The sequence below is a fragment of the Sminthopsis crassicaudata genome, chromosome 4 (genome assembly GCF_048593235.1).
Source record: "Sminthopsis crassicaudata isolate SCR6 chromosome 4, ASM4859323v1, whole genome shotgun sequence".
Taxonomy (NCBI): domain Eukaryota; kingdom Metazoa; phylum Chordata; class Mammalia; order Dasyuromorphia; family Dasyuridae; genus Sminthopsis; species Sminthopsis crassicaudata.
In genome coordinates this window covers 443,277,251-443,302,854 of record NC_133620.1, presented here as the reverse complement: position 1 = coordinate 443,302,854, position 25,604 = coordinate 443,277,251, and the positions used below count along the sequence as shown (strand labels likewise).

General features: G+C 39.1%; 2 protein-coding genes and 1 long non-coding RNA gene across 27 annotated transcripts; 1 reads left to right on the top strand and 2 right to left on the bottom strand.

Moving 5' to 3' along the window:
* Positions 1-289: 289 nt before the first annotated feature.
* LOC141539974 (uncharacterized) lies at positions 290-1,195 on the bottom strand. Its single transcript, XR_012481440.1, has 2 exons — positions 1,109-1,195; positions 290-930 (listed from the first exon to the last, which is right to left on the bottom strand). It is a non-coding gene; the product is annotated as an uncharacterized LOC141539974 (long non-coding RNA).
* On the top strand, positions 651-21,068 carry TDRKH (tudor and KH domain containing). 25 transcript variants are annotated; one of them, XM_074263445.1, is made up of 17 exons: positions 1,882-1,944; positions 2,713-2,764; positions 3,908-3,932; positions 9,320-9,468; positions 10,463-10,510; positions 11,496-11,602; positions 15,512-15,701; positions 16,675-16,814; positions 16,925-17,258; positions 18,086-18,249; positions 18,451-18,623; positions 18,874-18,938; positions 19,122-19,273; positions 19,437-19,544; positions 19,784-19,880; positions 20,059-20,152; positions 20,321-21,068. In XM_074263445.1, the coding sequence occupies exons 4-16, from the start codon at positions 9,321-9,323 to the stop codon at positions 20,112-20,114; spliced, it is 1,782 nt and encodes a 593-aa protein (XP_074119546.1). In that variant the 5' UTR covers positions 1,882-1,944; positions 2,713-2,764; positions 3,908-3,932; position 9,320; the 3' UTR covers positions 20,115-20,152; positions 20,321-21,068. The 25 variants fall into 25 exon arrangements, 21 of the variants coding, with proteins under 21 accessions (XP_074119558.1, XP_074119554.1, XP_074119547.1 ...); XM_074263455.1 differs by lacking the exon at positions 10,463-10,510 and having other exon boundaries at positions 1,863-1,944; XM_074263444.1 differs by lacking the exon at positions 3,908-3,932 and having other exon boundaries at positions 1,868-1,944.
* A 1,922-nt stretch (positions 21,069-22,990) lies between these two features.
* On the bottom strand, positions 22,991-25,562 carry OAZ3 (ornithine decarboxylase antizyme 3; the record flags this gene model as incomplete). Its single annotated transcript, XM_074263479.1, is given in 6 exon segments — positions 22,991-23,283; positions 23,530-23,615; positions 24,079-24,254; positions 24,971-25,045; positions 25,047-25,107; positions 25,381-25,562. Coding segments are annotated over 6 exon segments (723 nt in total), but the record flags the coding sequence as incomplete, so codon positions are not given.
* Positions 25,563-25,604: the final 42 nt, after the last annotated feature.

The window sequence follows — 25,604 nt, the reverse complement described above, 5'->3', positions numbered from 1 at the left end:
CAGGGGGAGGATTTGGGAGAATGATCATGAATTCTGTTTAAAATATGTTAAGTTTGAAAAAATAATAATTGTGGTTGGCATTTGTTTGCCACTCACTTTACGGATGCTAGCTACCTCACTGGAGCTTCACAAGGACCTCTAGTGGCAAACCCATTTTACAGATGAGGAACCTGAGAAGAAGTGAAGTTCAGCGACTTATTCAGGGTCACACAGCTAGAAAATGAGAGAATTTAAACTCACTTCTTTCTGACAATAACCCACTTTCTATCCAGTACTAGATGTCCAAAGATCAACTCAACAAGAGTTTATTAAGCCTCTGTTACACGCCAGACTCTGTACTAAGCACTGAAGGTTTAAAGAAAAGGGAGAACAGTCCGTGCTCTAACGGAATAATTGTCCCCACGATACAGACGAGGGTAAATAAATAGTAGATTCTGGCATCAGGCGGGGCTGGGAAAGGTTTTCTACGGAAAGTTGTGGATTTCAGGTGGGGAATGAAGGGAAAAATCAGGGAAGCCGGAGTTTGCAGATAAGAACTGGGGCCTCCAGACTTGGGGGGGGGGGCAGTCAGAGAAAACGCACGGTGCGGAGGACAGTGTGGCCCTGAGGTGACTGAAAGACCAAGGCGTGGAGGTGTGGAGGCGGGAGGCTGGGCAGGGTTTCCCGGGAGACGCAGAGCTACAGCCGGAGATAGAGGAGAAAGTGGGTAAGTGCTCAGAAAGTTCCTTCTTCCTGGGGGGGAACCAAAGGAATGCAGAGCACCTCCGGCCTCTCCCCACGAGCGCGGCTCACGTGTCCGTTCCAGCTGAGCTTCCACCTCATGCCTCCACGCCAGCTGCGGCTGGTCAGGAAGGGTGAGATCCTGCTCCAGGCACTGCCTGGCTGTGTCAGCGTGCGCGGGCCGCTAGATCTGGGTCTCAGTTTCCTCATCTGTAAAAAGGGGCGAGGATGGAATAAAACGGAGTGCTGTGCAGAGCTCAAGTCACTAAGTGAGTCTCAGCCGTCAGGAGGGTTATTGTGCACAGAGGTTGTCCCTGAGAGAAGGAAAGCACGCCTTCGGATCGCCCTCCCCCACCCTCAAGTCCCGGACCCCCCCCCTTCCCCTTACCACGCCTCCCTCATCCGGGATCCTTTCTGAGGTCTGATCTCCAACCTTCCCGCCCGGTTTCTTCCTGGGCCGAGGAGGAGCCTCTCCCCTCCCCCCCATCTTATCTTTATTCCCGCCTCTCCACGTGTTCGGACGCGCGGCCCTAGCGTGCCCAGACTCCGGGACTTGTCACTACGTGGGGACCCTGTGTCCCTAGAAACGGGGCTCTGACCACGACGAGTCTGCCCCACGACACATCACAGCGGTCCCCCGGCTAGGTGACAAGGCACAACATGGGCAATATGCAGAGGACAGCACATCGCAACACATCTGGGGAACCGAAATTTTCACTCCGGCCAACCTGCTACGAGTGGTCCAGGCTAGCGGGACACCAGGTTTTCTGCCAAAATCCAAGCAGCCGCAGACGTTCCGTTCAGTGATTGGCCAAGCGCTACGCAGAGCGAGCTCCTGGAGACCTCCGATTGGCTGGTTAATTCTCAGGCAGGTGCCGGCCCAATGGAAGAAAAGGCGGTCTCTCCCTAGCTTGTGGCTCTTATTGGCAGTCGTGAAGGTCCGACTTTGAAACTCACTCTCGTTATTGGGCCCCCGCACGAGGCAGGTACGTCGTTCATCGGGAAGCTCGCGGTATGATTGGCTTGGGAAGAAAGTGGGGGCGGTGGGAGGGAGGGAGCGATGGAAGCCGATCGGCCGAAGAGGACGCTGGCGGAGGATTGGATGTGGTGGATCACGTGGGTGGGCGCTGATTGGTTGAAGCGAGGCCCGCAGTTCCCCTAGTCGGGGTGTGAGGAGACGGCGACTGGGGAGCCGAGGGGACGACGGCTATTCCCAGAGGAGCGGTATAAGCCGGGGCCGGGATCGGAGAGGGAGTTTAGCGCTGGGTCCGAGGGCGTGTGAGAAGATGAAATGGAGTTAGAAAAAGCGAAGCGGTTGGAAAAAAGCCAAGAGTCTGGGGGGGGGGGGGAGAGGATGAGGAGAGGGGATTTGGGGGAGAGGATGAGGAGAGGGGATTTGGGAAAGATGGAGGCCTCGGGCCCTGTGGGAAGGGAGTTGAGGAGGCGAGAACATTTCTTAAGTGCGTTCTTTGAGAAAAAGAAAAGCGGAGGAAGTTGAGCGAGGGCGGGGAGGCAAAGGGAGGGACAGGGGATGTGGTGGAGTAAGGGTGTGAGGAGGGAACCGAGGAGATGAGCCCTGCGGTCCTAAATTTGGGTGGGTCGTGGGGGGGGGGGATGGTCCAGGGAGGCCTGAGAATGAAAGAGAAGCCAAGAAGAAGCTGGGAGAGGGGAGCGCCAGCAGGTGGGGGGAGGGGCAGGAAAAGGGGGGTGTGGGTAGGAGAGGTTGGAAGTAGGAAGGGTCTGGGGGAGGGGACAAGAAGTAGGTAAGAGGTTCTGAGTCTTGTGGGAGTGTCAGTGCAAAAGTAAGTTTTATAGTCGCTTTAACCACAGGAATCATGACTGCAAAGAAAAGACTCTAACCCTAATATTTAAGTGATGCTAGCATAAGTTGGAGAGCCTATTTAGGCTTACCAAGGTTCCAATCTTAGGATCATAGATTTAGAGCTGGAAGGGACCACAGAGTTTATCTAGTTCAAATCCCTAATTCTACAGATGAGGAAACTGATCCCCAGAGAGGTTAAGTGATTTGCCCAAGATCATACAGGTAAGAAGTTAAAATTTGAACCCAGGTCTTTTAACTGCAAAGCCCCCATACATTTCTTCATATGATATCATATCAATCCTGAACTGTCTGGGGAAAAAAAAAAAAAAAAGCCTCAGGAGAAGTAGAGTTGTCACTTTGCCTTTCTTCAGGGTTGTTGTTTTTTCTTTAATTTTCCTTTTAATAAAATTATCACTTGCTCCCTACCTAGTTTTTGCCTTTATTACTAAACTCAATTATTTGTTCCCTCTCTCTGCCACCCTTCTAGTGCAGTTACCATAATTTGGAATTGACAGAATTCAAAGCTTTCAAAGCCTGATTTTAGTCCTTGCCCCCCCTTTTTAAAAATTATTATTATTATAGCTTTTTATTGACAGATCATATGCATGGGTAGTTTTTCAACATTGACCCTTGCAAACACTTCTGTTCCAACTTTTCCCTTTCCTCCCTCCACCCCCTCCCCTAGATGGCAGGAAGTCTCATACATGTTAAACATGTTAAAGTATATGTTAAATACAATATATGTATACATATTTATACAGTTATCTTGTTGCACAAGAAAATTTGGATTTAGAAAGAAGGTAAAAATAACCTGGGAATAAAAACAAAATCTTTGCCCCTTTCTTAAGGGAAAGATTTGCGGTTTCTTTATCCCATAAGTTTTTACACATAAAGAAGTGGATTTATTATCCTCAGATGTTTCTGAAATGCTCTTAACAGTCATGAAAAACACTGATTCTTGGTTTGTCAAAGCTCCTTTTAGATGTAATATTTGACTATTTCATTGATTTTTAAAAGGAAATTTGGTACAAAAATTTATATTGGTTATTATCAACTTGTTTATAATGGAAACACTTGTACTCATAAGGTTAAGGTTTAAAAACATTTTCTTCACTTCATCTCTGTCAAGTAAGCAAGTATTCTCATAGTTTTCTGTCTGGATCAGAGATTTCATCTGTGAAAGGAGTTCTTGGTAAAGTAACATCCTCCACCAACCTCGGTTTGCAACTTCAGTCTTAAGAAAGTTGCCTAGTCAATGAGAGGTTAATGGACTTGCCTAGGGTTACCCAGCTAGTATTTATGGAAGCAGACCTCTTTTAGCTTCCATACTCTAGACCACAATGCCTTTCTATTCCCTTTGTACAGATGAGGAAACAGAGACTCCAAAGAGGTAAGTCATTTGCCCAAGTCACCCACTAGTGTCAGAGTCAGTTTCCATCTGACTTCAAGGTTAGTGCTTTTTTTTCCCTTTAATTTTATTTTTTCACACTGTGCCGGAAAGTTGAGTAGAGTAATACAACATATGTAATTGTGAGGGGAAAGGTGTCAGAGGACTGATAATAATTTTGCTAATTTTCATATCTGGAGTAGTTTGAATCCTCAGCTCTAACTTATTTTAGCTATAGTATGGATTCTTTTGTGCCTGCACTTTTTTATGTGCTGTATCACTTATCATTGTCAGAGTTAGGTACAGAGATCTGAAATGTTGCATTTTCAAAGGAGGTTATGCTCATCTTTGAGCAGAATTCACTAGTCTGACTTGAACTGTATGCTTATCCTGAATTCTTGTATTGTAGAATGTCAGATTCTGGCATTCTGTCTTTTCCTTGTATTGCTCTCCTATTCCATTTAAGTAATAAAATCAAACAAGCAAGCATCTAGTAATTTTTAAATGTTTTATTCAGTGGTGTTCATGACAGTATATATATCTAAATAAATTTAGCCTTCAGTTTAGTAATAAACAAATGATATGGGTGTGTGTACATACATACGTATATATATATATATATATATATATATATATATATATATATATATATATATATATACATATACATACACACACACACACACATATATGTATATGTGTGTATGTGTACATATGAGTGTGAAAACTATCCTTTTGATTTGGTAATTATTGAGATTATTTAAATTTAGTCTTTGGTACAGGTGGGCTTATCATATATATCCATATCAGCAAAATGTTGATAAATCTCAGTGTCCTATGATCTGAACAAGATTTAATGGTACCTTTCCCTTGGATTATCTCTTTTGCTACTGCTCAAATTGCTTTGAATACTTCAAGTTTGAAATGCATTTTTTCCCAGATAGGACTAAAGACCAATGGAAATAAAGCTATTTGCATTGCTGCCATCATGATCTTATTGGAAACAGTGGGATCAGTTAGTATCTTTTCTGCCTTCCCCTCTCTCTGGAAGGGGAGCATTTGGATTCTTAGAAACCACTTTTTCCATGAAGGCTTCTAAGATCCTTCTTTCATTGCATTCTGATCTCTCTAACATGCTTATCATAGATTTACTTTTGTCTTATCCTCTTAGTAGATTATAAGATTCCTAAGACCAAGGATTTTATAAATCTGGTGCCTGATAGAGCTACATGTATGTAACAGATACTTAATTGATTGCTAAAGTCAAATTTATTTTCTACTTTCCTTTTTTTCATACGCTTTGATGTGAATAGGAAATGAAAATACTGACCACCAGAAAGGGGTATTTAGAAATTTGGATGCTTTTCTGAAAATACTTTCCAGTGCTCTCAATTCAATTTTAAAAATACTTATTAGGTACTCAACTACATGTCCGTCACATAGACATTGACAGTAGATATTATTACAGAAATGCCAAACCCTTAGAGCCTTAGCTTTACCTTCATAGTTTGTACGTAGTGCCAAAGTATTAGATAAGAATATGGCTGTATACAGAACTTTTGGCTTTGATCCAGATTGCCTGAGATAGATAGCTGTCACTGACAAGTTTTTCCTCAGCATTTGTTAAGCACCTCCTAGGTACTTAGGCATTGTATTAAACACTGGTATAAAATGGTCCTTGCCAAGGAGTTGACAGTCTAATAAGAGAGAAAATATACAGATTTAAACAACTATACAAAAAAGATATATTAAGCATGTTCTTCATTTATGTAAAAATCCACAACTATGAATTTTTAGAAGAGGATTGACATTTGGATCAAACTGTTGCTAAGGTACTAGTTGAGCTAATGTTTGTACATATGGTTGATTGCTTGCCTTAAAAAAAAATTTAGAGTTGGAAGCAGAGAAGAGAAAGGGAGGGAGGAAAGAGTTCAAGTAGAAAATATAGCATTTGTTATTTAAAGTCATGTATTTTATAGTATAAAATGAAGAAAGAAATCTTAGCATATGCTGTTGTTCCAAGCTACTGCTTTGACTAAGCATTTAGAGTATATGGAAAAAGCCATTTTAAATCAGTATTAAATATATCAGTAGAAGAATTTTGAATTTTATAGAGTCTATGGAAAAACTTAGAAAATCCTCAGAGGTTAAGAAAAGTAACATTATGAGCCCAATATAAATAATATTTACACTATATAAATAACTTTATGATATAGATGTGTTATGAGACTTGTTCAAAGAAAACCTTTTGTCTTTTAGGAGATTTTTTTTTTTTTTTTTTGTTTCTCTAAAGCCAGTTACTGTTATTTAAATAAGACCTTAAAATTAAACTCAGGTGTAACATTTAATTAGTGTTTTAAAGAAAAGCCTAGGGGCAGCTAGGTGTTGAAGTAAAGCACCAGCCCTGAAGCCAGGAGGACTGGAGTTCAAAAATCTGATCTCAGACACTTAACACTTCCAAGCTGTGTGACCCTGGGCAAGTCACTTAATCCCAAAAGAAAGAAAAGCCTACCCAATGTCACTGGGAAGGTTCTCAAAAATTTTCTATCTTCAAAGAAAAATTGACTTTAATACACAATTTGAGACAGAAATTTTGTAATCATAAAACTATATGCACACAAACTTCAATCCAGGGAAAGTCCCCTTGCCAAAGACAATTTATCCCATTAGGTCAGAGTGAGCTTGCTAATTTACTATTGTAAAAATAAGAGCATAGAATCCTCTATTAGGCTGCAAGCTCAGGAAACAGCAGTAAAGGTTTGAGGTCTTTTTTTTAGGGAAAGAGCAGTAGGAGCCAGGTTGGGCAATAATGTTGTTATAGGCTTCATAAACACTACAGTTTTGCAAATTCTTCAGTGAATTACTAAAAAACTTGAAAGTCTGCATATAATTTTTAACTAAGGAGGAAGGGAGAGATGCTTATTCCAATGGGCGGGGGAGAAACATCTGGTCTTAGAATCATATATCTGGAACTGAAAGGAAAATCAGAAGTCAGGTAGTCTAGCACCCTCATTTTTTAGATCAGGAAACTAAGATCCATACTGGCTTAGGGTCACTTAGAATGGGATTAAGGATTTGAATCCAGATTCTGCAGTTCCCAAGTCTAGTGCTTTGTCTGTTCTTCCAGATTTAATTCTACCTTGGTTGTTGCAGTGGTAGAACTGCTGCTCTTGCATCTGAAATAGGAATTCTATATTCTCTTTCAGAGAAGATCCCATTTAAAACTGATATTTTATTTCAGAGTAGATTTTGGTTTTATCTATATTTCTAACATCACTAGAATTAAACCAGATTTTTTGACAATCATCTTTGAAGTTGCATTTTTGTGCAGTAGTCATAAACTAAAGGGTTTTCCCCCCGTCCCTGAACAAATCCAATGGGAAAATAGCTTTTAATTTTTTGGTAACAGTAAGACACAACTGCAGCTTGAATTGGTAAAAGGTTTTTCAATTGACTAATTGATTTGTATTGTCTTGACTATTCAAGTTAATGGAACAATTTTGAATATCATCTTCCTAACATATAAACGTGAAACCACATCACACATAGAGCTCTTCCTTCTTTCCCTTTTACTACCTCTTCAAAAAAACAACAAAAAAGTAGCTAATTTTTTTTAAAAGGGACTCTTAAATTTTTGTGAATGCATGATGAACAGAAGAGAAAAATAAAATCATCATAGGGAGATAAATTAAAATTTATTGTGAAAGACTTTACATGTGAAAGAAAAGAGTTTGTATTTTAACCCAAAGGCAATAAAGAATCACTAAAGCTTCTTGATCTGAGGAACTTGGTCAGATGTGTGCTTTAGGACTTTCACTGTGGTAGCCATACAGAAGATGCATAGGGGAGATATCCATTGGGTGCTGTTGCACCTGTTCTCCAAGTGAGAAGTGTTGTTGAGGGCCTGAACTAAAAGAATTGAAGAGTAAAGAGAAGAGTACAGATATGAGAGGTGCTCTGGCTTTAGATGCAACTAGACTACAGTAACTTGATGGGTAGGGCTTGAAAAAGGGAGGGGAACTGGCATTTTTATGTAGTACTTACTATGTATCATGAACCATTCTAAGCATTTTACAGATATTATCCCTTTTGATGCTCACAACAAGTCTTCCAGGTAGATGCTGTTGTTAGTCCTCTTTTATACTTATGGAAACAGGCTGACAGAAGTCACGTGATTTGTGCCACACAACTAATGAGTGCCTGAGCCAAGATTTGAACTCAGATCTTCCTGACTCTGGGCCCAGCCCTCTACCCCATTGTACCATCAGTTGCCACCAAGAACAGGAAATACTTCAATGTGATTATGAGATTGCGAAGCTGAGTGATTGGAAGAATAATGTTCTTGATAGGAATAGGGAAGTTGGAAGGCAAAGATTTTTGAAAGAAGAATGACTTCCAAGTAGTGATGTCTAGCAGGCAGTTAGAAACATATTGGTTTGGGAGTTATCTGCAGACAGGTGATAGTTGAAATAGTGGAAGTTGATGAATCATCAAGTGATGGTGTAAGGGAAAAAAGAGAAGAGACAAGAGCCCACACATTGGGCTTAGAGCATAGATAATCTTGCCATGGAACTGATAGTGCATTAGGCCAGAGAGATAAATCAAGAGCTGGAAGTCATTCCAAACACTACAAAGCTTCAGGAAGGACAAGGGCCAAGAAAAGAGTGTGGGGTTCGATGACTAGAGAGGTTGTGAGGTTAGAAGTTCTGTACCAAACTTTACTTTCTATTTCATTCTATACACTGATGCAGAGCAATTTTCCTAAATCTTAGGCTAGATATCTGCCTGGCACAATCGGAAAAGCCCTAGACTTGGAGCCACAACTGGAGTTTGACTCCCATCTCAGACACTTAACCAATTGTGTGACCCTGGGCAAGTCACTTAATCTTTCTTAGTCTCAGTTTCTTCTTCTATAAAATGAAGATATATATATGGCACTTGACTCAGAGTTGTGAAGATCAAATAAGAAAAAATCATCTGGAGATGTAAAGCACTTTGAAAACTTCATATGTTTTAGTCTTGTTCAAAATCTTTTATTAGTTCACTACTGCTACAAATTTAACATCTTAGCATGACTTTCAAAGTCCTCCATAATCTGAAATCATTCTACTTTCCAGCTTTAGTTTGTGTTAACCTTTATTTTTATCACCTAAGCTCCCCAGCCAAATTGGTTTGTTCATTGTTTTTAAATTTCATGAGTTTGTGTATTTTTCTAGGGCTGGGCAGCAAAGTGACAAAGTAAGTTTCTTTTTACGTATGGCCTTCAGTTGCTTGTGCAGTAAGTTGAGTTTCTCACCTTGGAATTGGTACTTAGAATTTGGGCAAAAGTATTGCTAGCAACAAATAAGTTTTAGTTGAAAGCTTTCCTTGTTTCCCCACCCATGCTTCAGAATGCAGGTTAGAACTCCAGAGAAAATGTCTACTGAATGGTCTTCTTGGACAAACCTCTCAACCATTCAGAAAATAGCACTGGGCCTTGGAATTCCAGCCAGCCTGACTGTTGCTTATATCCTCTATCGAAGGTATAGAGAAAGCAGAGGTATGTATTTTTGTGTATACGCACATACAGATGCAAAGTTTTAGAAACTGACATATTTCATTAACCTGAAGTAAAAAAAAAAATTAAACCTTTTAGACTTATCATATTTCAACTAGCATGAGTCTTTGCCAACTAACTGCATTTCCACTAGCAAAGAAATATGTTCCTTTTTGTTACTGCAACTTTGCCATTAGCAGCAAGTCTGTAGACTGAGATACCAATTCATCTGTCCTTTTCTAAGAACTCTATTGATCTAAAGAGGGAACTAGTGGATTCTTTTTTTTTTTTTTTTTCCTGAGTCAGCTGGGGTTAAGTGACTTGCCCAAGATCACATAGCTAGGAAGTGTTAAGTGTGGAGACCACATTTAAACTCAGATCTAACTGACTTTAGGGTTGGTGCTCTATCTACTGTGCCACCTACCTGCCCTTAGTGGATTCTTTTTTTTTTTTTTTTTTTTTTAAATTTTATTGACTTTTTTTTTAAAAACATCAACATAATTTCCCCCTTATGCCTCCCCTCCCAGAGAGCTAGCCCATACAACAAATGATATTTTGAAGAAAAAGAGGGGAGGGAAACCAGCATAACTGCTCAGTACATTTAAAAAAAAAAAAAAAAAAAAGTCTGAAAATATGTGCATTGTATTATCCTGTGCCTGCCAGCTCTTCTTTGTAATTTTGCAACATTCTCTTTTGAATTTTTTTGTGTTTGGTTTTTCCATTTATATTGTTCCGATCTTTGAGTATGTTATTTCCTTGGCTCTGCTTATTTCACTCTGAAATAATTCATGTAGATCTTTCCATGCTTCTCTGTATTCATCACATAATTTTTTAAAAGCATAGCAATATTCCTTTACATTCATATGTTGTCATTTATTTATCCATTCCCCAGTTGATGAGTACATATTTTATTTTGAATTCTCTACTACAATGCAAAAAATGCTCACTATAAATATTTTGGTGTATGTGAGAATTTTTTTTTTTTTCTTATTACCAGTGACCTCCTTGGGATATAAGCCTAATACTAGAGTCGCTGGGTCAAAGGGTATGAACTCTTTATTTGCATATTCCTACATTGTTTTCTAAAACAGTTGTACTGGTTCATAGCTCCACTAATAATGCACCAGGGTCCTATCTTTCCACATCCCAGATTAGATAGCCTCATCTTTTTTCAATTTTTCCAATATGTTGGATAGAAGATAAAATCTCAGGGTTATTTTGATTTGCATCTCTTATTATTAGAGATTTGGAGCATTTTTCTATATTATTGTTAATTTTCAGTCTGTCTTTTGAGAAATGTTTTGTTTATATCCTTTGACTACTTTTGAGGAATGGCTTTTGGTCTTACATCTGTTACTATATATTTATATATATAAATACCCCATTCTTTTTATATGTACCTTCCTATTCAACTCTGAGGAGAGATCAATTTCTTCTCATTCATACCCTCCCCACTAATGGTCTGTGTTTCAGGGTTTAAATGTTTTGCAAAAAATTGGTGGAATAAAAAGTCTTGAATCTGAACAGAATATCCAGGTAATTCTGGATTCCTTCTCCTTTTGGAGATAGTTTAGAATCAGAAAACTCTCTGAAACTCAATACACCTTCCTTGTAAGACAGGCCAGGGATCCTTTCCTGTTTTGATGTCTGTGAAGCAACAGTCTGCAAAGCTATCCTGTCTGCTAGTCACATCTTCTGTAATCTTTAAGTTCCCATTCAGATAGCACCTTCATTTGTTGCTATTTTTTTTTTTCCTGAGGCTGGGGTTAAGTGACTTGCCCAGGGTCACACAGCTAGGAAGTGTTAAGTGTCTGAGACCAGATTTGAATTCGGGTCCTCCTGAACTCAGGGCTGGTGTTCTATCCACTGCGCCACCTAGCTGCCCCCCATTTGTTGCTATTATTGGGTTTCCTTGTCTTTTCTTTCTGGGATCTTATAATTTTTGACAGATGTTTGCCATAGAAGTCAGGGAGCACAAGGGTATTATATGAGCTTTCAGCATTGGGACTTACCTGATGGTCATTTTATAGAAGAACGTCTGACTTTTGTTGGGGAAGATGATATTGAGGTAGAGATGCGGGTCCCCCAGGAGGCTGTGAAGCTGATTATTGGCCGACAAGGAGCCAATATTAAACAAGTAAGTATGTTGGCTTTTGTGGATATTATGTGTTCATTGATTTTTTTTTTCCCCTCCCCTCCCAATATCATATGTACATACAGAAAATAAGTTGCCTTTAGAGAAAAGCACTTTTGGAAAGCTAAATTGCTCCCCTTTGATGACTGATGGCTTTCATTCTAGCCATTATTTTATTAACAAAGACTTTTTTTTTTTCCCGAGATAATTTGGGTTAAGTGACTTGCCCAGGGTCACACAGGTAAGAAGTATTAAGTGTCTGAGACCAGATTTGAACTCTGGTCCTACTGAATTCAAGGCTGGTGGTCTATCCACTGTGCCACCTAGTTGCCCCTAGCCATTATTTTATAATGTAAGGCTCTTATATTCAAGAAATGGATTAAATTACTAGAAATTTACTTTATAGATTATCGTAAACATTAAGTTTTAGATTGGATGATTTTCCTTGCTATTCAGTATATATCTAATAGTTACCTTCCTCATTTGTCAAATTGAAAAAATAAGAAAAGCAATCAATTTGAAATACATTATACAATAATCATACAAAACATTTTATATTAATCTTGTCAAATAAAATACAGACCTCCCACCTCCAAAAAAAATTTAAAAAGAAGAAAAATAAAACTTTGGGAAAATATATGCTTTGATTTGCATTCAGAATCCTTTCTCAGTTCTTTGTCGAAGTGGATAGCATTTTTTTGTCATGAGTCCTTCAGAACTGTCTTACTGAGAATAGCTAAGTCATTCACAGTTGATTATCCTACAATACTAGATGTGCTTCTCCTGGTTCTTCTGTTCACTTCACTTTGTGTCAATTCATATAAGTCTTAGGTTTTTCTGAAATCATTCTCATCATTTCTTATTGCATAATAGTATTCCATTACAATCTTATACTTTGACTTATTCAGCTAGTTCCTTGATACCACAGAAGAAGCTACTATAAATATTTTTGTACATATAAGTTATTAAAAAAAAAAAAAAACAACCTCTGGGATACAATCCTAGTAGTAGTATTGCTTAGTCAAAGAGTATGCATAGCATAGTCTTTTGGGTATAGTTCCAAATTGCTCTCCATAAATAGTTGGATCGGTTCACAAGTCCATCAACAGTGCTTTAGTGTCCCAATTTCCCTACATCCCCTCCAATAGTTATCATTTTACATTTATTTTTTTTGTTACATTAGCCAATCTGATAGGTAGGAATTGGTACCTCAGAGATTTTTAAATTTGCATTTCTCTAGTTGATATTGATTTGAAGTATTTTTTTCATATGACTATAGATAGCTTTGATTTCTTCATCTGAACACTACCTGTTCATATTCTGTGACCATTTGTCAGTTTGGGAATGATTTGTGATTCTTAAAAATTTGATTCAGTTTTTGTAATTTGAGAAATGAGGTTTTTTGTCAAAGAAACTGGCTATAAATTTTTCCCCCAGTTTTCTGCTTACCTTCTAGTCTTGGCTTTTTGCTTTTGTGCAAAATCTTTTTAATTTGATGAAATCAAAATTAATGTAATTTTGTAATGTAATTTAATGTAATCAAAATTTTTTATCTTGTTTTCTATCTTGTCTGGTTATAAATTCTTCCCTTATATACAGATCTGACAAACTATTCCATGCTCCCCCTTAATTTGCTTATGCTCACACCCTTGTATTTAAATCATGGACTCATTTTAACTTTATCTTAGTATGTAGTGTGAGGTGTTGGTCTACATTTAATTTCTGCCAAAGTGCTTTCTACTTTTCCCAGAAATTTTTGTCAGATTGTAAGTTCTTTCCTAAAAGCTCGGATCTAAATTACTATAGTCATTTACTATTATGTAAAATCTGTTCCACTAATCTACCTATATTTCTTAGTCACTACAAGATTGTTTTGATGATTATTGCTATCTTGTATACTTTTAGAATTGATATAGCTAACTTCTTTTACGTTTTTTCCATTGATTCCCTTGATATTTGACCTTTTATTCTCCCAGATGAGTGTGTATTATTTTTTTCTGACTATATGGGCATGACACTGAATTAATTTAGATAGAATTGTCATTTTTTATTATGTTGGTTCAACCTATCCATATGCAGTTAAATATATTTCCATTTAAGATGTTTTTTTTGTTTGTTTTTTGTGAAAAGTGTTTTGTGATTGTGTCACCCATCTAACTTGTCAGGTAGACTTCCATGTATTTGTTATTGCCTACAGTTATTTTAGAAGGATTTTTTTTCCCTATCTCTTGGTGCTATACTTTGTTGGTAATATATATTCTTCAACTTTGCTGATATTATTGTTATTATTTTAACTAGTTTTTTGTTGGTTTTCTGGAATTTTCCAAGTGTACCATAATATCATCTGCAAAGAAGGATAGTTATGTTTCTTCATTGGCAATTCCAATTCTTTGCATTTTTCTTTTCTACTTGCTATAAGTATCATTTCTAGTATAATATTAAATAGTAGTAATAATGAGCATCCTTTCATCACTCCTGACCTTATTGGGAACGCTTCTAGCTTATCTCCATTATAGAAAATGCTGATAACGCAAGTCACTTTAGAAAGTTTTCATTTCCTAAAATATTTAGGGAATTGATTTGTGATTAAAAATAATGAAAATGGTCAGGATATGAAGTTTAGCTTGCATCCAAGCTAAAATTAACCACATGAAGAAATACTCTAAAATTCTAATGATTAGAGAAATATGACTTAAAACAACTCCAAGGTTTTTAACTTCATACCTATCAGGTTGGCAAATGACACAAAAAAAAAAAAAAAAAAAAGAAAGCAGCAGATGCTAGGATGATTCTGGGGTAAACAAACAATACATTAATGTACTGTTGGTAGAATTGTAAACTGATTCAACCATGCTGAAAAGCAATTCAGAATTCTGCCCCAAAATATTTTAAACTGTGCATATCCTTTGACCCAGAGAATGAAGAAAGGAAAAGGACTCATATGTTCAAAAATATAACAGCAATTTTTGCTGGTGGCAAAGAATTGGAAACTGGTGGAATTGGAAATTGATGGAGGTGCCTATCAATTAGAATGGCTGAACAAATTATGATATATTATTGTAATGGAATACCATGTTGTGCTTCAAGAAATGCTAAAGGGAATGGTTCAGAGAAACCTGGGAAGACTTGTATGAACTGATAAGATAAATGTAAAGAGAGTTAAAAAGAACAATTTATTTAATAACAATATTGTAAAGACAAATAACTTTGAAAAAACTTAAGAACTCCAGTCAGAATGATGACCAACCAATATTCCAGAGATTTAGTGATGAGACATGCTGCCTACCTCCTGATAGTTTGTGAAGGACTCAAGTACAGATTGAAACTTTTTGGTTTTTGACATGACCAAAGGATGGTTTGTTCAGCTCTACATGTTTGTGACAGTTTTGTGGGGGTCAAGGGAAGTGGAGAGAATTATAGACAGCTGAAAATAAAACTGATTTTTTAAAAAATCTTTTTGAAGGTTAAAAAAAAGTATCACAAATCTGAATATTTTTAAATTGATTATTTAATTGTTTTCCATTATCTATTCATTGCCTGTTAATGCAGGCAAGATAAGGATTGATTGCATTTCCAATTAGGAGCTGGATCAGGGAATTGGCTAGATAGCCATTTTCTTTCCTTCCATCTCCCTAGAGCACCCACAGAATCAATTCTCAAAGTCTCTTAGTTAAAAGAATTTTTTTTTCAATTAAAAGATTTTTTTTTCTTCTTTCCATGCCCTATTTTAAGAAAGAAAGAGAGAGAGAGAGAAAAGAAAAACTAAAGTCCTCATAACAAATATGTCAAGGAAAACTAATTCCCATTTTGGCTATGTCCAACGATATATGTCTCTACCTATTCTCTCCCTAAGCCATGCCATATTCATAGATGTACACACTTTCCCTTTTTTTCCTCCTTTCCTCTCTGAAGCTAAGGAAGCAGACTGGAGCTCGAATTGATGTGGACACAGAAGATGTAGGTGAAGAACGAGTGCTGCTCATCAGTGGCTTTCCTGTCCAGGTTTGCAAAGCCAAAGCAGCAATCCACCAGATCCTAACAGAGAACACCCCAGTGTATGAACAGCTTTCAGTACCTCAGAGATCTGTGGGCAGAATTATAGGTACTGTTATCTCCTTCTAATGCTTATTTCTTCATTTTTTCTTCTTAGGTATTTTTCTTGGTCACTGTAATCTCCATTAGGTGACATATCCAAAAGATGTTAACCAGAGTTTTTACCCCAATTTGTCTCAAATACAATCCCAAAATATCAATTATATTCAAAAAAGATTTAGAGAAAACTATGGGTAGTAGATTCAAAAAGGATTAAAGTGGGCTGCTCCTGCTCTCTTTAACCTTTTGAAGATACAAGGGGCAGCTAGGTGGCGCAATGGATAGAGAACCAGCCTTGAATTCAGGAGGACTGGAGTTCAAATGTGATCTCAGACACTTAATACTTCCTAGCTGTGTGACCCTGGGCAAGTCACTTAACCCCAGCCTCAGGGGGGGGGAAAAAAAGAAGATAGAATACATACTTTCTCAGAAAGTATTAGCCCTTTACTGTAAGATTTTAAAATTCTATAGCATTTAATAGTACTTAGAATGTTTTTGATAAGCTGATTTTCCATGTACCTTATAACTCTTCTGTGTAAGTAAGCAGGGCAAATACTATCCCTGGCTTACAGATGAGCAAACAGACTCAACACTGACGTTTCTAAGTCATAAAGTTAGCATTCCCTCTTTTCCCAAAGCCAGGATTAGAATACACTTCTTCTTGTTAACTTGGTTAATGCCCTTTTTCTCTCTCTAGTAGAGCTTATTTTAGGACTGAAAAGTGTAGCCTCCTTGAATGGTTTAAGAAAATAGATATATTTAGAATGAAGGAATTGAAACTACCTGAAATTTTTAAATTAAAAGAAAAAAATTATCTTAGAGGCTATATTGGCAGGAAAGATTTCAGGAACTATTTTGTTCAGGCATTTATTAAGAACCTGGCTCAGTTTGGAAATGAAAATTTATTCTTACTTCCAATGATTTTTCTAGTTGCTGCAAAGTAGGTGGCAAGCAGAGGAATTTGTCTATGTATCTTTCTGCAGGGAGAGGTGGGGAAACCATTCGTGCCATCTGCAAGAGCTCTGGGGCCAAAATTACCTGTGACAAGGAATCAGAAGGGACATTGCTACTAACGCGACTCATAAAGATTTCAGGAACACAGAAGGAAGTGGCAGCAGCCAAGGTGAATATTGAGTAAAGCTGATTATGCATGTGTGCGTGTGTAAAATCTGAATGAGAAGATCCCCTTCTTTCATGACTTGAGGATCTGAGCTGATTATTTTTTCTGTCAAGCATCTTATTCTAGAAAAAGTGTCCGAAGATGAAGAGCTTCGGAAGAGGATTGCTCATTCAGCAGAATCCAGAGTACAGCGCAAACAGCCCATCAGTGTCAAGAGAGAAGAAGTGGCAGGGCCTGGAGGAGCTGGAGAGCCAGCCTTTCCTAAGGACATGAGCACTGGCAAGAAACTGGCCCCATCACTGGCTGCTACTCCTAGCCGTGGAGGAGGAGATACAGCTGGGCTGAGACCAGAACGGGTAGAACATTCCCATGAAAAAAAACTCAGTGACAACAGCCACCAGGAGGACATGGGAGCCCAAGCCAGTCCAGAGATGCCAAAATTTGAAAGTATGTTATCTCCAATGACAGCTTGATTATCCATGCTAATAAATGGGTGAAGACTCACTTTGATAACTCAAATATCCAGATAACCGAAAGTACTTTATATTTGTCTTGGAAATGAATCATGATTCTTTGAAAATAGCAAATTGCTGAGCTAATAGTTGTTCATAATTATTATAGCAGTTCATTTCCAAAGTACAAAGTGGTGACAAAAAGCATTTAAAATCCTGTGCTGGAAGTCTAGCAGTCCAGGATTAAAATTTTTCTTCAGATAAACCTGCAACTATTTAAAGATCTGTTTTACCTTGGATTTATATATAGTATTCCTCAAAACATTTCTCATTCCAATATGAGGTGTGATTACAAAGAAACTTTTTCTTGTGTGGTTTGTGGAATCAGATTTGTTACTTTGTAGTCATTTCTTGACATCTGTACAAAGGAAAGTCCCAGGGTCTGGAAGTTTTTCTTCCCCAAGTGAAAGTTGTGGGATAGAATAGTAAATGGTAAACCGGTTATCCTAATAGATACTAGGGTACAAATCTCTTGCTACCCTAATGCTTTATTTGCTCAGTCTTATATGTGCATCCTGTGGGAGCTATAACAATCCTGAAAGGAGACCAACATCTGAAGGGATATAAAACGTGATTAGAGATCTGAATTATGTCATGACCTTGGTGTTGTAATTGGAAAAGAACAAGAAAAGTATCATTCCTTATTTCTCTGATTTTGAATATTTTTAAAACTGAAAGCAATCACTCCTTTAGCCCAATTCCCTCTTCTATTAGCCAGGCATGGTTTTGTCATAGCCACCAACAACTGCATAATGTGTTCAGTCCCCAGCCCTGACTTCAGTTTTCACGCTGATGAGTATCTAGAAGTCTATGTATCTGCCTCCGAAAACCCTAACCATTTCTGGATCCAGATTATTGGCTCCCGCAGTTTACAACTGGACAAGCTGGTCAATGAGATGACCCAGTACTATGAGAACAGTCAATCAGTGAGTTGCCATGTGGACCAAAGGGTTGGGGAGATAATAGGGTTTGAGGGAAATAAATGTCTCCTATCTTTTCCATTCTTTTCTTTCTTTCCCTTTGGGAACCAGTTTTTTATGAGTCATGGACATTTGTTCTTTTCTCTCACCTTTTGTCTGATCCATCTATTGCCACTCTCCCCTCTTCCCTCCAACTTGGACAAGTAGCCTGAAGATCTTACCGTACACGTGGGTGACATTGTAGCAGCACCTTTACCTACAGATGGACCCTGGTATCGGGCCCGTGTCCTGGGTACCCTCGAGAATGGAAACCTGGATCTCTACTTTGTTGACTTTGGAGATAATGGGGAGAGCCCACTCAAGGATTTGAGAGCTATCAGGTCAGTAGTTTCAGTCATATATATGGCTATAGAGAAAGAAGTCAGATCATATCTTAATTCTAATTATAACTCATCCCTTTCAATTGGAGACATTGTGAAGATCTCAGGAGGTTTGAAGTGGAACCAGTTGTAAGGAGGGATAGATGAGATTTGCTCATATGTTAATAGTCGTAAAGCAGAGACACAATATGACTTTTAGAAGAACTTGTCATAAGAGTCTTAATTACCTTTTTTTTAATTATTATTTCAGGAGTGACTTTCTAAGCCTCCCATTCCAAGCAATAGAATGTAGTCTAGCAAGGATTGTTCCCTCAGGTAAGTTAGTCATGGGATTTGGTCTCATGATAGAATGAGTTCCACATAGCACACTGGGAAATTCTATTTTGTCTGGCTACTTGATAGAACTCCCAAGAGCTCAGACCACTTCTGCAAAAAAGATAGGCAGTCTCCTGATTTTATTCCCATTCTCAGCACTGAGTCCTCTGCCTATTTTACCAGGTGAACAGTGGGAAGAGGAAGCACTAGATGAATTTGACCGTCTCACTCATTGTGCAGAGTGGAAGCCTCTGGTGGCCAAGATTTCTAGCTATGTGCAAACAGGAATTTCTACTTGGCCAGAAATACACCTTTATGACACAAGCAATGGACAAGTAAGGCATAAAGAACTCAGTACCTTATATTCCCTTGGTCTTTTGACTTTGGGGATTATTGTTAATTTCCCCAAATTCCCCATACTAGCCTTTTTCCCATTTTTATGACTAGCCTAGGAAAATAAGTTATCTTTCTTAATCCTTTTGCTTTTCTCTCTTCCAGAATCTTGACATTGGGCTAGAACTAGTGCGCCAAGGTTATGCAGTTGAACTTCCCCAAGATGTGGGAGAAGGAGATGCTGCTGTCCCTGAGATGCTGCAGGATATATTGGTGGGTGAGCTCCAGTGGTTGTAAAGGGTGGTACCTTTTGGGGGACTCAATTCACAGCCTAGAGTTCTGCCTCAGGCTCTCCTTAGAACTGAGGCGACTTCACCAGCCAACAAAAGACGCTTTAGTTTTGCTCTTCCGGAGCCAAACTTCCCTGCTTCCACAGTTGACAGCATTGGGGCAATGATGTGTTTCTCCCTCACTTCATTTACTAACACTTGTGTGTCTTTTTACTCCTTCAGGCCACAGAGACAGATGCCTCTCTAGACAGCCTGTTGTCTGAGGCCAAAAAGAGCCCTGGAGAGACACCACATACTCTCTCATGCCTCAGTTTATCAGGTAACTGACAGTGTTTTCTACTCTAGGCTCCTGAAACTCCTTGGTTGCTGCCTTCTCTTTCTCTTTGATCCAGAATTGGAAAAGTTGGATGAAGTCCTGGCTCTGCCCAACCCAGTAATTTGGGAATGGCTTACTTGATTTGGGTGTTACCTAATTTCTCCTTCCTGTCTTTGCTTAGAAGCTGCTTCAGTTTCTGGTGATGATGGTGTTCTTGCAGAAGACGACTTGCTCTGATGTCTGTGTTCTGGCTGGCTCAGCCATCTGCCTGCTGTGTGAGTGGGGCTCTGATTTGTGTCTTATGGAGCAGGAAAACGGTGAGGGGTGAGGATGGGGAGCTGCTGCATTCTCTCTTCTCCCTGATCCTTTTCTGTGGCTGTCATTCTCCAAGCTTGACTTGCTCTCATATCTTGACCCTTTCTCATATTTGTGTCCATGCTTAGGAAGTGGCAAGGTATGACATGGGAGCCTGTGGCTGAACAGAAAATCGAATTCCACAGAAGATACCTACATTTCCTCCTTTGTGGGCTGCCTCCTGATTGGCCTGCTGTGAACCAAAAACAGCTTCTACTAGCAGAGTGAAGAACTTTTCAGAAAAAGACTATACATGTGTGTGCGTGTGTATGTGTCTATCAGAAGCTGCCTGGCTTCCCTTAGCACTGCCCACAACTACTAGCAATAAAAGTACCATCCCACTATTCAGGATATTTGGTTGAAACTTGAGATGGGAAATATTGGTTAGGATTCTGTTAGTTGAGAATAAGGATCATTCAGAAGTCTACATTTTATGAGATGACTTACTAGAAAAATTTTTAAGTTGTGAATTGAGAAAGTTCTGAGCCCCCACGAGCTCTCAGGGTTTTTTCCAACTGTGGATGAAGAGGCAGAGTATAAAGGCAACAGGGTTGAAATCAAATAGTCCAAGGAAATAAGCAGGTAATGCTCCCTTGCCAGCTTCAGGTGATATCACGCCAATTATGGAGGGCAAGATTTTTGAGAATTATTTTCCTTTTTGAACATAGGCTGTTTTGCAAGTAGAAAAACAAGATCTCAGGAACGTGTTATAAGATGCAATGCCTTAGGTAGGTGTAATGCCTACTATATGTATGCATATCCATATGTATGTAAAAATAGAGAATTCTGTAAGCCACTTAAAAGAATCATTAAAATAAAGTTCTGGTTTTAAAATGACCCACAAAGATGCCGATTGAATTAGCAGTAGACGGCCTGTAGATATGAGGAACCAAGTTCTCCCTTGGTGCTTTAATTTCATATGTATTTGAGAGGTCCCATCCAGTAAAGAGAGATTATTCCCCTTAGTTTTTCATTCCTTAGTATTGAAAAGGCTCAATATAATTGCCAGTTTTGGAACAGTAAGTTTTTAAAGTGGTAGAAAAAGCCCCAACTGGAAACCTGGAGAACAAGGGCTCTGGGTTTCTATCTGCTCAGTGTGACCTCAAATCATAATAGTTGACACATTGAACTCAGGGCTTCAATGTCAAACTGATATTTGCTCTCTAGGCCTCCATTTCTTTGTCCAGTAAGAGATACATTAGGAAGATCTTTCAGCTGATGAGGTACAGAAAAGTTGTTTGAAAGAATATAAGTATATGAGTGCGGGGGCAGGAGAAGGGTTTTTAATAGAAATGAACAGTAATTTGATTTATTTTTATATTGTAAAACATAAGTTCTTTATGTGTGTGTGTGTGTGTGTGTGTCAGTGTCAAGTCATAGACTACCCCAACCAGAATTTTTTTTTTTTTCTTTTTTTGCTGCTGCTCCTGCTGCTGAGGCAATTGAGGTTAAGTGACTGACTTGCCCAGGGTCATACAGCCAGAAATTAAGTATTTGAGGTCAGATTTGAATTCAGGTCCTCCTGATTTCAGAGCTGTTTTCTATCCATTACACCAACTAGCTGCCCCACCAGAATATTTTTAACGCATAAAATAACATTGGGTGACAGAGGAAGCCAATTATTACGGAAATAACTATTTTCAAAATACTTTTTGAAATTCATAAATCCTAGTCAAAAACAGCCCCTATTTGAGGGGAAAACTAAGATAAGAATAAATTAACATTTTTAGCTCATTAGAATACTTTGAGTAGTATCCTCGATGTAGAAAGTTGCTAGTGGATCATCTTTTTCCATGTCCACAATTTAAGTTTTTACTGCCTCAGATAATTCCAATACTGCCTTGTCAGAAGAAATGGCATCTGACCCAGGGGAATCAGGTGTGGTCAGTGAAGCACTTATTTCCCCTCTGGTAAACAAGTTAGTTGTTTGCCTCAGTTTCCTCTACTGGAAAATTAGATAATGGCACCCTCAAAGAATTGTTGTTAGGATCTAGTGAGATATTTACAAAGTGTTTAGAGTCCCTGGCATAATTAGTGCTATAGAAATGCTGCTTTTCCTTTTTTCTGCAAAAATGATTGTAGTCCATTTGTCATCAGTCTCCAGATAGCTTTTGCTTCCTGTCTTAAGGGGTTAAAGTAAGGGACAGAACCAGTAGAACTATTGCCATGGACTAAAACCCTCCATTTGTTCAGACTCTTAGTGATAGGAGGAGAGAATACATGGGTTTTGATGTCAAGTCGACTTCCTTAGTGCAATATGACTCCCAGGATAAACAGTGAATGGACAAAGGGGACAATGTTAATTTATTATAACAGCTCACATGTATATAGTGCTTTAAAAATTGCAACACATTTTGAGTTCTTTGCTCTACCCTGGAAGATTGGTGGGGGGGTCACCACGGCATGGATAAGGAACAGACTCCGGTTGGTCACATGGGTGCTTAAGATCCTCCCTGACTCCAATATCTATGCCCACTTGACTGGAGGCATCACACATGTGACCCCCACTCCCAAGTGAGGCTTGAATTAGATCCAAGTATAATTGGGAAATATTTTATCAAATTGATAAAAAATAAAAAGCAAAGTTACATATTCAAAGTCAATATGTAGTCAGCAGGGCTCTTTCTGTACAATTAGTGCAGCCCAGTTTCTACCTGAGTTTGGCAACACTGCCCTAGACCATCTTTTGCCTCAGGATTAAATATGTCCACTTCTCAGTGCTATTATTTTGTTACTTTCAAAGACAAAAACCAAGAATCGATGATTCTACTACCCTTTATTCCTGGGTTGGGAGGAGGTATCCTGAATCACATCCTAAAAACCTAGGACTCTGGATCCCACTATGCCTGGGGCCTGAGCCATATTATTTAACCTCCAGTTCTCCCACTTGAGTGGGAGCATGGCTGTATTTAGGAAGGCTTACTAGATAAGTGGCCACAATCCCTCTCAAGAGGGTATACCATGAAGATGACATTGTCCCAGGGTGGGAGGGCAGGGTGGTCGGGTCTAACCACCTCAAAGCCCATGTAGCTGAAGGCCCGAAGCAAGGCACCTACGAGGGAGGAGAAAGCAAGTCACTAGACGAGCCCTTTTTGAATTTACCCACTTTCTTATCCCTCCACCTCTCCATACCCTTCTTTTGTCTCCCAACTTCCCTCAAGTACAGATAGAAAACTCCCAGTAAGGATTACTTCCCAAGCCCACAGTCTCAACAATTCAGAGGAAAAGGAACTATAGGAGGGTCTCCAACACAAGGTTAGGACAGAAAGTGGACAGGGCAGTTTCCCAACCCCAATACCTCGGTCATTCCTAGCATTGTGGAAGTTCACAAACACTGAGTCCACATCTGTTTTCTCCTCCACATACTCCAGTGTCGCTGTCAAACTGGGAGCCAGAGAAAGAGAAGCTACTGAGTGTAACCACACAATAATAGGGGACAAGCCTATGATCAAATTCATCTGCTGCCTGATCCTTCCTTGACCTAAACCCAAAGAGCACGTTTCCTAAGTTGGTGTCGTAAATACTCCAAATTCTGCAGCTTATTAGACTTATCCAAAGTAAAGTAAAAAGCCAAGGACTCTTTCCTACCATAGGAAAAATATTCTTCCATATCGGTTTCTAGAAGCCTAAGGGCTCCATGTCTTTTTGTGCCTTAAGCCCATCTCCATTTATCTATGGAACAGGGCTCCATTTGTATGCCATCTCATCTTACATATATCTTCGTTTTCATTTAATCCCTATGTGTCTTGGTCTTTCACATCTAGAGATCACATTTCAGGGATAGCTGACTGCCTGGCTGTCCCATGAGAGTAATCCAACTTGGAATAATGAACAGTTCTACTCTCACCTCTCCCGATTGCCTTGGTCCAGTGCCCTGTAGGGGATGTCCAGGAAGAGCCTATGGTCACAGAGGAGGCCGTGCCAGTGGGCAGAAGCCTGAGGGGTGAGGCGGAAGTGGAAATCTAATTGTACTGGGTCCTGGTGGAGCAGGGAATCATTAGCTAGCACCGTCAGGTTCCCAGCCTGTAAAGGGAAAAAAAAAGTCTAAAGTTAGAAAAGGGTTTTCTTTAACTGAATGCTGCCATCCAAACTTGCCCCCCTCAAAAAAAAAAAAAAAAAAAGTGAGGTGAGATTACTTCACTGGAGCTTTCATAGTATCCCTTAATTCCAGAATTTAACACTCAAAAATCAGATTATCTAGATAGCATATTGTCTAACCTCAATTTAGCAATTATCCCTAGAGGCATTACAGTTAAGAGATGGTTGAATTCTTCCCTGGTAGAGTTTAGAAAGTTGAAGACTTTATTCCTTCTCTTATTTTATCATTCCAACAGAAAAAAATCTTTCCCAAAATAGCAATATTGTCCTGTTTTCAAGGCAATTATATCAAATTCTTTCCTGCCCACTGCTTGCTCTTCTAATTCTTTATCATTTAGATTTGTTCTATCTCTTCCCTCTTATGAATAAGGAAATGAAAACTGGACATGTCATCTGAAGGACATACTAAAGTGGAAAAAACATTGGACATCAAAATACTTGGTTTCTAATTTTCACTTTGTCACCCTGGATAATTATGCTCCTCCATGAACCTGTTTTTCAACTGTAAAATGAGCTTCAACTAAATCTCTAAATTCCCTTACAAATTATGACTATCTCCTTCAACTGGTTATTCCTCTAGAATATTGCTATGGAGAGCAAGTACTGAGATGGGATGGGGGTCCTCTTCAGAGTTCACTTACCGAGTACAGCTCTTTGAGCTGCTCGTGGTCTCCCTGATCAGTGCTTCTGCCCACCTGGAGGCCTGCTAGGGACTCAGGAGCACTGGAGGCAGCACCGAGGTCGGAGTGTCAGGTTATCCCTCTCAGTTACGATGTAGCTGGTTAAGAAGCAGGGGCCTAAATTAGGTGCTTATCTGTGCATGGTGGGAAACACTGGACCCCCTCATGCCATCTCCTTTCCCCAAATCATTAAATCCTCTTCTGTTGTTTTCTAAACCAACATCTTTATTACTAAGAATTCTCCACCCCAACCTATTTCAGTATTTTCCCACCCCTTGCCAGTTGGTAAGTTATTTTGAAATTTGAAATGCAGATGGAAGAAGAGAGTTTAAAGAAGCAACTGTAGCTTGGGAAGAGCTTAAAAATATTACCTTCTGAGACAAGGGTTACAAGGCATCATCTTCTCCCGAACGGTGAGCCGGTACTTGTAACAGTAATTCAGTTAGGCAAAGGGAGAGCAGAATGGGAACAAAGAGTTTAGTTTATTCCCTTTCTTGATAAAAGAAAGGGAATATATAGGAGGGCACAGCCTATAACAAGGCAGTTTCTTAATTCAGTGCCACCCTTTGGCAAAATGAGATGGGGAGAGAGGATC